Source organism: Parambassis ranga, chromosome 22 (assembly GCF_900634625.1).
Source record: "Parambassis ranga chromosome 22, fParRan2.1, whole genome shotgun sequence".
Classification (NCBI taxonomy): Eukaryota; Metazoa; Chordata; class Actinopteri; family Ambassidae; genus Parambassis; species Parambassis ranga.
This window is the reverse complement of record NC_041042.1, coordinates 7,623,546-7,636,978: the sequence shown is the minus strand read 5'-3', so window position 1 is coordinate 7,636,978 and position 13,433 is coordinate 7,623,546. Positions and strand designations below refer to the sequence as shown.

The following is a 13,433-nucleotide window of genomic DNA, read 5'->3' as shown; positions in this document are numbered from 1 at the left end:
GGGAGGCCATCAAAGAGGAGAGAGTCGCCGAGGCCTCGGCCCTGTGTCTGAAGGACTGGGGCCTGAATTTATGATGTTTCCTCTGACCTGAGGCATCGTGTTGGGGGGGCATTCCTACGAGAGACTGCAGACCCTCCTGGCGGCCGCCTGGCTTTACTGGCAAGCGGACGGGGGCCTGTGGCCGTTAAAAGGCTGTGCGTTATGGGAGAACTGATAAACACTGTAATGATGCTGGACACGCAGCTCAAAGGGCAGCCGAGCTGCACGTGCAGGGAGGACGTACATCTTTGAGGATGATGCAGTTGGTCCAGGCCTTTTGTTTTGTGGCTGTAGTTTAATGTGGATGCCATTGTGGATCTCTTCACATTCTGTCACACTGATCTGAAGCACTCTCCCAGAGATTTCACAGGCCTGCCATGGATCCATGTGCTCTCTTTTAGTTGTTTACTAGGTAATTGTGTCTCACATTATGCACAGCTGATTGTGCTTATGTACAATTAACTTTTTAAATACTGTTTGCACACTCATAAAAGCCAAGTGTTTTTTAAAGGCTGCCTCATTATCTCATCAACCCACTGTCATTCTCTGCTGCTTCTCACTCAAGGGGCTTTCACTGACCACAAACTCCACAGAGGATCTGTGTGTGTGTGTGTATGTGTGTGTGTGTATGGTATATATGTGTGCGTGCGCATTCAAGGCTGTACAGAGCTCCATGACACAGGGTGCCCCAGGGAGATACTTGCTCTTACAAACAACTTCACAGGGACAGCATGATGAGAGGCTACTGGCTTTATCTGGTTTACACATGTACTATTTTCATGTTTTCGGTGTGTTCTTCTTATTTTCATTTCAAGTCCTTGTGGGTATTTTTTTCCATAGGTTGAAGGAAGCTCAAGAAAACATCAAGAAGATCACAGCAGAGAAGAGAGTCGAAACCAAGAAGATCAATGCCAACAGTCTGGTAAGAGCCGATCTATATTCAGCTAAGAAATGGAATTTCCTGAAAGCTGCTCTTTCTTGTGTCAGCACTGAAATGGATACACTGAATCTTTTTGTGGTTCTTGCCAACAGAAAGAAAGGCTGCGGCAAAAGGAAGCCAGCGTGTCCTCCAGCTGAGTGAAATGACTAGTGACAGAAGAGCAGAAGTGTAGGCTGGTGAGAAAGCGTGCAGGCTCCATCCCTCCTGCGTTTACCACCTGCCTCAGCAGCACTGGACAACCCTCAGCGCCCCCGTTCGAACCACAATAAAACCTCACTGGACTCTTACTACTCCCACTGCCACATCTCTGCCCTACTAACAGCGCCGGACCCCCCCCCCCACCCACCCAGCCTCTCTGCTCCACCACCCTCATGTTGAGGCTTTTTGGTACAACCCCTGCAGCGAGGATGCATGGCTGACACAGCCCAAGTGATGGGAGTTATAAAGGCCAAAGGTTGACCTCATTCATCCAGCATGGTGTGACCTCTGAGTGCCCAGCTTGTGAAAGGTCTTCAGGGTTCAGTGGGATTCACAGCAGTGCCAGCTGACAACATCCACAAGGTTCCTTCTGGATCTCCACAAGCTGAGAATCATTTCTTTTTAGACAGTATACATGTTGAAAATTCACTTGCTGTGTGAACAGACATGGCTTCCTGGTAATGTCCGCTCAGAGGAAACTTTGTAAAAAGCAGCTCCCAGTATCCTTAGCTGTAGCTTTTAATTCACCATGGCTCATTAAACCTCTTGTAAATATGTCATGTTGTAGAATCGGCTGGGAATGTGCAGCTTTGAGGAATATGATAAATGAGCAGCGCTGAGCTTAAAGTGATTGAAGACATGTTTTTGTACATGTGTGTTTAAAAACAATCATAGCGATATGGAGATTTAACTGTGTTATGTGTTGCACTGCACCAGTCTGACCTCTCCTGGGTAATGGCCAGCGGAGAGCAGAAGCTGGCAGCGAGTCTGGCCCAGGGCCTCAACCCACTCACATACACAACCTCCGAAAAAAACAACAGGTTTTAGTCACTGAGATTTTAATCAGAAATAAAAAGGAAGTTGCTCATTCCTCAGTAGGTGCTGTACATCACTTTGTGCTCAGTCAATTTAAGCACTTTCCTGCTTGCAATAGCTGTGTTGTTGCACGCTATAACCCACACTTCCCCCGTTAGGCTAACTGTGTACATTTTTTTTGCACTTTTTGCACCTCTTTTGCTATGCAAGAGTCCTCCATCCTATCGCTCCATAGTAAAACACTGTTAGATTGTTTCAAAGGAAGATCATGTTTTATTTTCTCTAATATAATAAGATTTATCTGCACGCCTGTGTCATTGAAGAAAAGTCTATTTATGTAAGGAAAGAGTTATTTTATGCCAAAAAAACAGCAGCTTCGTTTCCCTTCAGGTCTAATTTTTCTGAGTTGTAACTGAATGGAACTGAGAAATTGTTTGATATGTCAGTTAGATGAGAGCTATATTTTGCAATGGGTGTATGTTGTGCAGATTTACAGTATGTTCAGCAATGTAGACAATGATTATTACTGAAGAGTGTTCTGTTTTAGTTTTGGAGCAAACAGGGTTTTATTCAGAACATGTAAGATTATCACCTCAAGCCATGTGAGTTGTTATACCTCAGACTGATCGACAGATTTTCCATAATACTGCTCTTTCAATTACTGATTTTTTTTAACCCTCCAAAGTCTTTCACATGTGCCATTTATTTTGTATAAATACTGAAATATTTCAAAATTGCTATATTTTACTCCAGAAGGGTGGAAGAGCAAAAATGAGCTGATAACTGACCAAGGAATTGTTGTAGCCTCTACTGTGTGTATATATATGTCAGTTTATGTAACCCCTCAGTAGCTCTCATATAGGTGCTCTGTAAATTTTATGGAATTGTTTTAAATTTCAAGAATAAACTACTGGATGCTGAATAAGACAGGCTTATTTTTGGATGAACTCCTGCACTTTGAAAGATTGTGTTTAAACCAGCTTAACGGCTGTCAATGCTTCCATTAGGCCTACGCCAAGAAAATGTGATATTTATGTAAGAAACCTGAATCACCAAAAGGATTTGGTGACTCATAATTCAGCTAGTCTCTTCAATAAACTATGAGTCAGACCAAAGTGTTAAAAAGTATTTGTGGAAATAAAGTAATTCATTTTGCAAACCAGATGACTTTAGAATGCCAATATTTTTTACAGAAGCTTTTAGAGTGTAACATTTAATGAGATGGCTATTTCAATGAAAAATACACTCATTTGACTCAGTTTCAGTAAATAAATAGTCCAGTGAAAGATAAACAAATATATGTTTATGGGCCTTCACTCTATGGCACTGGAATTTATTATATTCAATATAGAATCTTAAATAATACAACTTTTTTAAATTCTAAAAATAGTTCTATTAAAGCAAAGAGAAGCTCATAAAGTTGACTACTTTTTGAGAGGTTTATGGTGTGACGCAGAGCAGCACATGATAAATGGGGGGATTACACATTCTGTTTAATTTATTTTCCTACACAATTAATACAAATAAGTGTATCCACAATAATCCAGCATCCGTTTTTATTTCGTGGATAATTTAATCAAATGAATAAACAGACCGGTTACATCAAAGATGGCTGTACATTTTACAATTATTTAATCTCGATAAACCACCACTGTACATCATCCATATAATCTAATAAAGAAGCCCTTTTGTTTCTATATTTAAGTAGGCTTCCAATTTACCAAAGAGAATAAAAAAAACTTTACTGATGGACTTCGAAATTCACAGAAATCAGTTTGGTTAACCTTGAAAGATTCTTGAAATATCGAAATAAAAAAAAATCATTTACAAATAAAGCCTTCATCAGTCCAATTCCACACAGTGGAAACATACAGTTCAACAAACATACATATGAACACATAAAGTACAGGATGGGACAGAATTGTTTATCTGTCAACAAAGACTGTTTGGAGCTGTGATTTATTAACTAAAACCGTGATAATGTATTCCTATTGGGGTAAGGAAGCCGTGCGTAAAACGTGCACATTCCGCGTCAGCCTTTCCGTGCAGTGAGGCTTGTTTTCAAACTGGTGAGGGATAAAATGTTGCTGTTAATAGACGGTTTAATAAGTTGCATGTCCATAGTTGTTTACACATTGTGCAAGAATGATACATCTCATATGTGTTGCATATCTCCAAACGGAGACACGTGTAACAGCAACCCTGCCCACACTGTTATTGGAGTGCGTTCAGTCCAGGTCTATGGATATACAGCGGCACTGTTTGACGCGCTGGATGCGTTTCTTCTTTGTGGGTGGCTGCTGGTCCGGACAGTTTAATGTAAAAGTCATGGTGGTAAAACGCTTCGGTTTGCAAAACGAACATGACTGAAAGGCACCCTCCTCCCTGCGGATGTGCCTTGGGATGTAAAAAGAGTTGCATTGTCCGTAACAGAAGCGGTTGATGATGGTGCGGCTGACGCAGCCCTCCTCGTGGATCGTCTGTTTCAGAGGCTGCGTCTTGCACCAGTCCCGTTTTAAATACTGGCGCTCCGTCACATGCAAAGCTTCCTGGCTGGACTCCAGCACCTCGTCGGCCGGTGAGGATGAACCCGGCCTCTGCCGAGACCCGGAGCCCGCCTGCGGAGGCTGCGGTTGCTGTTCCGATTCGTTTGGGTTATTTTTGTCAGGATGAGGAATGGCGCCTTGTGAACCTCGGTTTCTTTTTGAATCCACAGAGAATGATAGAAACCCAATGATGAAAACCATACCGCAGATGATACGCGTCGAGTTGTCCATCCTTAGGGAGAGGAGAGAAGAGATAATAACTCATCACCTACACCGTTTCAACTCTGGACGCACAGCTGTCAGGGTTTTTACGCTGCGTAAAAACGCACAGATAGAACCTTTTCTTCTTTCTTTAAGCCACATGACAATGAGAAAACAATCCTTTTATCTCAACTTAGTCCAAATACATGACCCAGAAATACATGTTCTGATCCAAAAGAATGCGCGCGGATTTACCCAATGCAAAAGTATAAACCATTTGATGTGTTAAGTCCCCTATGAGAGTGTCCACGTGCGCATAAGAACAGAGAGAAAAATAAGAGACATTAAGAAATATGGATTCAAATTCACTCACCTGGGCGAGTCCAGACGCGCTGATGTGATCCTGTTCTTTATGACACCTTCCGAGGTGATAAGCACCTACTACTGTCGACTGTACACTGGTGGGACTGTGGATGTGTGGGAGACTAACCGCTCCATAGACAGGGGCCAGGGGGTTTAATACAAATTGCTTCAGCGCCGGACTGTCTCCCTTTTAAATGTCTGCCAGCTGAGATTGTGCACAGTTATTGGCTAAGCACGATGTAACGAAAATCAAGACTATCCGCCCCCTCAACACTTTCTTGAACCCACTTCAAGAAAACAGACAACAGCGAGGGCAAGCAGGGAGGGAAGAAGAGGAGGAGGAGGGGGCTAGACATGCTGAGGGCGCACAGGCCTGAAAGTTTTCGCGCACATGAAAAAAGTAACATTTTGTCATCGTCATTATTACTATTGGGTGATAATACTGCAATTAAAAAAATATTCAGTTAACTATTTGGATGATTTTATGCATATAAACGCAAAATAGCACCAACCTTATCAAAACAAAAGTTCACTACAGCATCCAGACTGTCTCAGAAAACTCAGCATCATTCCACAATGTCCACAATTCATTTATGGTATTGATACATGCGTGGAAACACAGTGAGGTGGCATAAGGGTTCAAATCTAAAACAGTCAATGTTCTAATTAACTGTGCGAATGAGTGACGTGTATTCTCAGATTATGGTCTTTAAATGTTTTATTATTACCACATACCATCCTAAATGTTAAATAAAAAAAACAATAATAATAATGGTGTATTCAAATGAACATCAAAGTCAGAAATAAAAACAGCTTGCCAGACAGTGAACTACATCTCAGTGTGATATGTTATTAGCCATCCTTCGGTCATAATTACATGTACATTTAAATGTTTACACTATAGGTTGAAAGGCTCCCAGACATGTAATGGTCTATTACTCGATCAAAAACGACAGTAGACTGATCTGAGAGATTATTCTCAACCTAACGTGTGAAAAAGCACGCAGGCTTGTGAATGGGAGGTGGAGGATAAATCTCTAAGAATGATTTTGACCTTCATCTCATCACTGGAAACTCTTCAGATTCTTTACAAGGAAATAAAAAAAAATCCAACCTGAGACCATGTAGTCACCTTCCTCATGATACTGCAAGTTCTGCCAGGTTGTATTTTTAATAGTAGTTTTTATTTTCCACTGTTTGGCTCACACTACCTGACTTTACAAGAAGCTGAAAGAACAATATTTGGCAGCTTAAATGCACCTATGAGAACTGCAAACGATCAGTGCTTTATATGGGGATACTTCTTAAACAAGCCAGTAAACACTCATGTCAGCTTCACGTTGACAGAATAAACCCCCTGAGCCCGGTAGGTATGAAAAGCAGCTTGAGCAGTGACTGGAGGACGCCCCCTTGTGGCTCCTTTAAGCGTCAGTCATTTCAAGCAAGAATTCAGCCTCAGACTTGAAAATGGTATGCTGTTTTTATTAAGTCTGAAACTGATCACACAGCAAAATATATTTACTGACTGAGGGCTCTGTGATTTTGGACTGTTGTAGACAGATCAATACTGCTTGGCTTTTTTCATAAAACAAACACAAGGTGCAATTTTGTCTTTTCTCATGGTAGACGCTAAGAACATATTCAGTGATAAACAGCTTTCACTTCTTTTTTTTTTATATATATAAATGCATAAATAGCAAAACATTTGATCAAAAGGTTTCCAGTCATACCAGCAATCTCATTTATTCTAAATTGGTCTGCACACTACAGTCCTAACACTAACAGATAATCTTACAGGCTGAAATCGCCAAGATTTAGTTTCTAAAACGTAGGTAAAAGACAAAGTAAGGCATATGAATATCTCCCAATAAGGCTCTAACGCAACACTATCAGCACCTACGACATAATAAATTAAGACCCTGAAAATGTGGATAAAATAAGTAGGAATGTTCAACGACATAGACATAATGTTGCCAGACCTGCATAGTAAGAGGAAAGATGAAAAAAAAGAACATTCACTATAAATCAACAGGTTTAGTGGCAGACAGCAGTCGTCCTTGGTTCAGAGGGTTTCTAGGTGAACCCCTGTAATAGTTCATGTTTTTGTCAGCTACCTGCTGAACCAGAGGCTTCTGAGCACCAGACAGACCAGGAGCACTGTCCACTTTCATCTTTGGTTGGGTCTTGTTGGTGACGTCCCCCAGAGCACAGGCTTTGGGCTTTCGGCCCAAGGTGCTTGGCTTTTTTGGTGGGACTGGAGGTGGTTTCTTTATGGGGCACATAGAGTTGGACAGTACCATCTGTGTTTCTCCCAGATGAGGCTGGAGCTGTGGGTGAGGGGAGAGGCCACTCTCTAGACTCACAGCCTTTGCTACCTGACCGCTCTGGTTGGTGGTGGGGTCAGCATTTCTGGTGGGCCTCCTACTCTCTCCTAAGAGGGAGTTGATCCTGCGGACAGTCTGACGCACAGGGGTACGCTGGAACTGGAGGGGGGAGTTGGTTGCTTTGCACTTGGAGCCTCTAGGAGAGTAAAGGGTGAGCTTGTTAAAGTACTGAATGTGATCTGCCACCCGGCACTCAGTCTCCAGGCTGTGTGGTTGTTGTTGGTTTTGGACGTTGGTACCACTCTCTGGGAAAAATTCTTTCTCATGCAACATGCCGACTACAGTACCAGTTGCAGGAGCAGTTGCGGGAGGTGTAACAATCTCAGCTCTGAGCCCAAACCCTGGCTTGTATGGCGTGGATTGTAGCCCAGAGGAGACACCCAGTTTGAAATGAGCAGGACTCTGGATGTCCAGGGCATCGATCAACCTGCTGCAGTTTACTTGCTCTGCCTCTCTCTCACTTTGTTCCAGCAGGGTGTTGTTATGGCTACTGTTAATAGCAGCACTTGGAGAACCCTTCACATTCTTAATTACTGGGCTACAGTAAACACCCGTGTCAAAAATGACACTATCAATATGCAATGGAGACAAAGCTGCAATCTCAATTTGACCAAAAGTAACATTCTGCTCATTAGCCAGAAAGCTCTGCTGAGTTGGGAAGCTGCAGGTCTCCAAAGTGTCCAAAGACAGAACTTTGCCTTTAGGAGTCTCTGGTGGAGGGATCGGGGTGCCATCTGCCATCGGTTTTGTGATATTTGTTCCAGGGGAAGCGCAGTCCTGTATGTGAAGGTCACTACCCGATTCTGCTGAGGCCTTTTTGATTTTCAGCAAGGTGGGAGCAGTTTGTGTCTGGGGCTCAGTGGTGGAGGGCTTGCTGTCGAGGCTCTCAGCACTGGAAGCACAACATAGCTTCATAGGTAGGCTAGTCCCGGCTGGAGGCTTTGATGCGACGATGACAGGCTCAGATGAGAAGTTGTTTTTGAGACACATGTTCATGGGGGTGTCTGTGAATAAACCTCTGCTGAAAGCCTGGGCTCCTACAGGGGTCTCCCCACTCCATGAGATCTGGTGGACACTGGAGTCATGCTGTGGGGTCAGCAAGTTGTCCTCAGATTTACTAATGTACTTAGAGCCTAGAAAAAAGTAAGGAGGATTTTAGTATGTACACAAAATAACAATGCATATACAAGCAGACAATGACTGTACGCTTCGGCCTTTGGTACTCACCCTTGGATTCAGTTTTTCTAGGCACAACCGATGGACTGAACTCTGTCTCTTTGCTGAAGCGGAAACTGGTGGTGCTCTCTTGTGTGGCAAGTCGCCAGCCAATGGACTCAGACCCCTTTATCACAGGCATGAAATGAGAAATGAAAGAAGCTTCAAGGTGGGTTAAGCTATAGCGTAGTATTTTGTTAGAAAGGTGCCCACAGAAATCACCCAAACCAACATTAATTTGTTAATTCTGACATTTATGGTTAGTTCTTCAGAGGATGATAAAAATCACTCAGAAGAAACAAGATATAGCTTTTTTTAAAAAAAACTTTTTATTAAGTCCAGTATATACATTTAGCTAAAGAAAATTAAGTCATGCAGCTTCAACAACTCATCCATGTACCCACATACAGGTTACAATATATAGTACACACACTCGTTCTCCTGAGTGCTTAGTTTAATCACTAAAACATAGGAAATCCCCTATGGCTTGTACCATACAAGTAAACAGTTTATTTTCTAACATAAAATGTAAAATGCTGCAAAACAGTTTTAGATTATCATTAAAGCTCTGCATGCATTGTTTTAAAGGTGTTAGCAACAAAGTAAACTTAAACATCAAAGTGCGTCTGTGCACTAATTAACCCCTGAATCACACCTTGTGTGTGAATCTATTAGATCTTTTTATAGTTTATTGCAACATTTGCCTAAATGCAATTAACAGCCTGCAGCCCTCAGTTTTTAATTAGTGAACTCGATAAGTGGTGGAATTCTTTTGTGCAACCACACTTACAGCATCTTTGCTGCTCTTCCCCAGGCTAAAGCGTAAGCGCAGGGACTTGCGTGAAGCTTCTTTTTTGCAGACTTTAGGCGAGAAGCAGCCAGAACGCCCAGATTCGACTCTGACAAAGACACACCAAGATCAGACATTAAAATAATATTTTGCAAACCATCATCTCAGTTTGAATTCACATGGCATAGTGCATTAAGAGGCAAATAAGACCACAGGGAATTTTGATTGGTCACTGGAAGTCACATGTGTACCTGTTGACAGCATGTCTGTTGCTGAGTCGTCGGCTCTTCCTCCTTGAGGAGGTTGCTGATTGCCTTCTAGACTTCCCAGCTGACGACATATTTTGTGAGGCGTCCAAGACCCCTGAAGCACTGTAAGCTGGAACATATAAAGAGGGAAAATGTCAGCTCATCCACAAGCTGTTGATGTAGCACAGCAAATGCTTGGATCAAGCATTCATTAATACCTGATCCAGGAGTGGAGGTCCCGCTGAACAAAGCATTAGGAAGTAATTCTATCCCAAGGTTCTTTTTGACAGATCTACGTTTCTTGTTTGAAAATCCAAAAGAGTGACCAGATTCCGAAGGAAGCTTTCGCTTGGATGCTGGTGTTGCAATCACAGGAGTTGCAGAGGAAAAGACTAGCGAAATCACAAAAGGATTATTATGTGTTAATTTTTTTTCATATTTGAAAACATTCAAAGAAGGATTTTTGAACCAAAGCACAGAGAAAATGGCAGATTTTGGCAAAACGTGGGGAAAATAATCAGTCAGGCAAAGCAAACAAAAGCCAATACAGTGAGACCTCACTTCACATTATTCAAATAGTCATTCATTAGGAAAGAAAATGCAGACAGATTTCATTCAAAGCGCAGAAGTGAAGGTTTGATTTCTGTTTGCACAACAGAGAGCTGGCTGTGTCAAGTGCATAGCAGATGTACTACTACAGAATTATCATGCTACATGATCTCATCTGACCATATTACCTACCAAGACTGTCTGCCTGGGTGATTTTTGTGGGTGTTCTATTAGTTTTTATCTTATTCAGTGCACCATTGACCACATCTGAAATATGAGAAATCATAAATCTTATTTACCACCAGTGTCACTGCACTGTCCATGCTTCATTTTCTTTGCCTAGTGTTCCTAAATAATTCTATTGTGGTTAAAACAGGACCCAGAGGATTTTGAGTAAACTTCTCTTACCTCCAAAACTGCGCCTGTGTTTCTTTTTCATCCCTGAGTTTAAGGCGAGCTCTTCAGCATCCTCATGATTAGGAGAGAAAACACCCTCCTCGCAGCCCATCATGGCCGGAACTTTCTCCTGAAGAAACTGTGGCAACACGCCTGTGACACACACAACCAAACATTGACTGTTTAAAAAGGAACATAGCCTGCTACACAGATGGCGTGCAGGTTTTACATAGGTCACAGGTCATACCGAATTTGCAGGCATTCTCTATGAAGCAGTGGATGATTGCTGCCTGTAGCTTGAGGCGTTTCTCAGTGTTGGCATTCATTTTCTCTGTGCCATCTCCAGAATGAAGGAGGTTGGGGGCCAAGATTACAGACAAGTTGCTGCTATCCATCTTATTCTCTGCACTCCTGTAATTTACAGGGACAATAAAAAAATTATGTCTCTTTCATTCTACAAAGATTATGATAAAACAATGGAAAAGATGGTAGACTTGTATTTGCAAATAATGAAAAAGAGCACCTTCTAGACACATTATAGAGGAAGTCCAAAAAGTGACGTAAAACACATTGGTTTCTGTCTGGCAGTACACAAGATAGCAGCATTGTGGCAGAGGTTCTCTCCTCCTCAGTGGGGAGCTGCTGGGCCTTGAGGAAAGCTTCCTGCAATTCTGTGGGTAGTACAGGCTCTGGCAGCTCCCTGAAGAACTGCTTCACCAAACCAGCCACATCACAAGGAAGAGCAGAGCGCAGGCACTCTTCCCCTTCATCCAGCTTTGCCTGGACAGACAAAACACAGCTTAGTTAGTTCCCAGCATCTTATGGTTGCTTAGTGAAAGCAAGGGAAACTTCAACCATCACTCACCCTGAGTGCTTTCAGGCGAACGACAGAGCCTGATTTTCTGAACAGGCCCTCTGTGTCGACATGTGCCAACAGCATCATACAGGCGTCAACTAGAAAACTAGAAAGAGGAAAATGAAATAATTGTTTTTAAAAAAAAATACAAGACGGGACATGAAATAACTTGCCAATAGTAAGCATGTCTACTTACCGTGGCACGTTTCCACATTCCATACTGTAGTATGATAACCTTTCCAAAGGTACACCAAAAACCTTTGTCTGTGCAAAACACCAGAGGGCAAAAAACAAAAATCACACATTTAATTTTAAATTCTAAACATAAGAAAAGGTGAAAAACTAGTAATTCATCCAGTCCAATAATCTGTCTGCAGTATTCGACCTAACTACGGTATGTTCAAATTCTAGTTTTCTTGGATTCAAATATTACAAGAGTTTCACTGCTGCCATTTTCTTTTGATCAGTTTGATGGCTGGATTCCACACATGCCTATGCTTAAGAGAACAGTCATGAAAGCCCTTTTATGATGGTTTCTAACCTCAACGAGTGCAGCAAAATGATTCAGTTAGATTGTGACTTCTTCAGTCACAGTCTGAGTTCATCGTTTTTCTCTCTCCAGTAAATGCAGAAGTTGAACATTCATTTGAAAAGCCACACACAGTCTGTTGCAACAAACCTTGTGACTCCTTGTGACAAAAAAAGTGACATTAAATTTAAAACTGCATACAAAGAAGTTCAGCTGTCCTGTTTCTTTTGTATACACGTCCAAAAACACTACAACTGTTTGCCATACAGATTTATGAGAAAACATTGCCCTTCTGTGTCTTGGTTCAAATTGATGGTAAAGAAGTTTATGGCGTGAATAATCACGGCCGAAGCCAAACAAAGCCTCCTCGGTGACTGACATGGCTGACAACAGACTACGAACAAATGGGTCTCGTCATTGAGGGGCGAGCTTTCAGGAATATGCTAATGTATTTCTGTGGGCTAAACAATAGCATCTCCAGTCCTACCACTGTGAACTTGTTGATTCGTGCTCTAACGTTACCGGTACCAGGCTGTCAAGTCCAGAGGTTTTGAATCACTGCAGACAGATATCAAGTCTGTGGTGCTGAACATGCATTGTTGGTATATAGTTTTTTTCACTGTACCTACCGAGTTGCTGGCTGCTGGTTTGCAGCTGGCTGCTCTGTTTTTGTTCCAGTTCTTTGTCTTTATTCCATACGCAGCACGGAGCTGTTGCACAGCTAATAAACGCATGACATTTCTCTCCATGACCTTCATTTCACACTCTAACCCTGCACCTTAAATGTAAACGTGTACAAATGTCCCTGTCACAGCTAGTCGCAGTCTTTTATCAGAACCAAAGTAAACCGACATCCGCAGCAGTCCTGAACCCAGCCCCTCTAACTTAATCACTTTCGCCTGACCTCTGACGCTAAAATCATTCTCACGTAGACAAACTGTTCTCAAGGCGCTTGAGCTCCACAACCGTCTATCAGCTGATCTCCCAGCAGTAAGAAGAACAAAAAACAGTACGAAGGAGGCGATGAATGTTACATTATGCGCCCGAGTAATGGTTGGCCTCATGCATCAGTTGCAATGCAGTTAGCTAGCTAACGTTAGCCAGCTCGGTTAGCAAGTAACACAAAGAGTATTAAAATGCCTCACTCGGAAAAAAAAATATAATATATCTCCTGTTGGACACGAACAACTGAAAAACCTATTCCTAGACTAATAAATCTGACCTAGTATGATTAAAATCATTACCTAGCTAACTGCATTGTACCACGTCTCGCTCGTCAAATCTCCTGCCAAGTTGTCTGTTTCCGCAGTGCATTCAAACAGCGGCGCTCCTCACGCTCTGCGCTCTGATTGGCTGTAAAGTG

General features: G+C 42.2%; 3 protein-coding genes across 9 annotated transcripts in view; 1 reads left to right on the top strand and 2 right to left on the bottom strand.

The window, feature by feature from the left end:
* Positions 1 to 2,900, top strand: part of LOC114427492 (formin-1) — a 41,953-nt gene extending 39,053 nt beyond the window's left edge. For all 3 annotated transcript variants that reach the window (XM_028395585.1, XM_028395587.1, XM_028395586.1), the window contains 2 exons: positions 880 to 961; positions 1,072 to 2,900. In XM_028395585.1, the coding sequence (XP_028251386.1) occupies positions 880 to 961; positions 1,072 to 1,116 (127 nt within the window). In that variant the 3' untranslated portion in view covers positions 1,117 to 2,900. The remainder of the gene's footprint in view (positions 1 to 879; positions 962 to 1,071) is intronic.
* A 634-nt stretch (positions 2,901 to 3,534) lies between these two features.
* grem1b (gremlin 1b) lies at positions 3,535 to 5,327 on the bottom strand. The gene is made up of 2 exons (XM_028395610.1): positions 5,114 to 5,327; positions 3,535 to 4,771 (listed from the first exon to the last, which is right to left on the bottom strand). Exon 2 carries the CDS (start codon positions 4,768 to 4,770, stop codon positions 4,222 to 4,224), a length of 549 nt encoding a protein of 182 aa, XP_028251411.1. The 5' UTR covers position 4,771; positions 5,114 to 5,327; the 3' UTR covers positions 3,535 to 4,221.
* Positions 5,328 to 6,478: 1,151 nt separating this feature from the next.
* Positions 6,479 to 13,363, bottom strand: arhgap11a (Rho GTPase activating protein 11A). 5 transcript variants are annotated; one of them, XM_028395333.1, is made up of 12 exons: positions 12,700 to 13,363; positions 11,738 to 11,805; positions 11,551 to 11,647; positions 11,209 to 11,465; positions 10,933 to 11,096; positions 10,698 to 10,838; positions 10,482 to 10,556; positions 9,959 to 10,132; positions 9,744 to 9,870; positions 9,493 to 9,601; positions 8,715 to 8,829; positions 6,479 to 8,620 (listed from the first exon to the last, which is right to left on the bottom strand). In XM_028395333.1, exons 1-12 carry the CDS (start codon positions 12,826 to 12,828, stop codon positions 7,122 to 7,124), a joined length of 2,955 nt encoding a protein of 984 aa, XP_028251134.1. In that variant the 5' UTR covers positions 12,829 to 13,363; the 3' UTR covers positions 6,479 to 7,121. The 5 variants fall into 5 exon arrangements, with proteins under 5 accessions (XP_028251134.1, XP_028251138.1, XP_028251137.1 ...); XM_028395337.1 differs by having other exon boundaries at positions 13,315 to 13,357; XM_028395336.1 differs by lacking the exon at positions 9,959 to 10,132.
* Between the last annotated feature and the right edge of the window lie 70 nt (positions 13,364 to 13,433).

Excerpts from the sequence above, each read along its gene's own strand:
- grem1b (XM_028395610.1), bottom strand. The coding sequence starts at position 4,770 with ATGGACAACTCGACGCGTATCATCTGCGGTATGGTTTTCATCATTGGG.
- arhgap11a (XM_028395333.1), bottom strand. The coding sequence starts at position 12,828 with ATGAAGGTCATGGAGAGAAATGTCATGCGTTTATTAGCTGTGCAACAG. Across the intron at positions 11,648-11,737 it reads GAATGTGGAAACGTGCCACG|TTTTCTAGTTGACGCCTGTA; the intron begins GTAAGTAGACAT and ends TCCTCTTTCTAG. Across the intron at positions 9,602-9,743 it reads AACAGACATGCTGTCAACAG|AGTCGAATCTGGGCGTTCTG; the intron begins GTACACATGTGA and ends TGTCTTTGTCAG.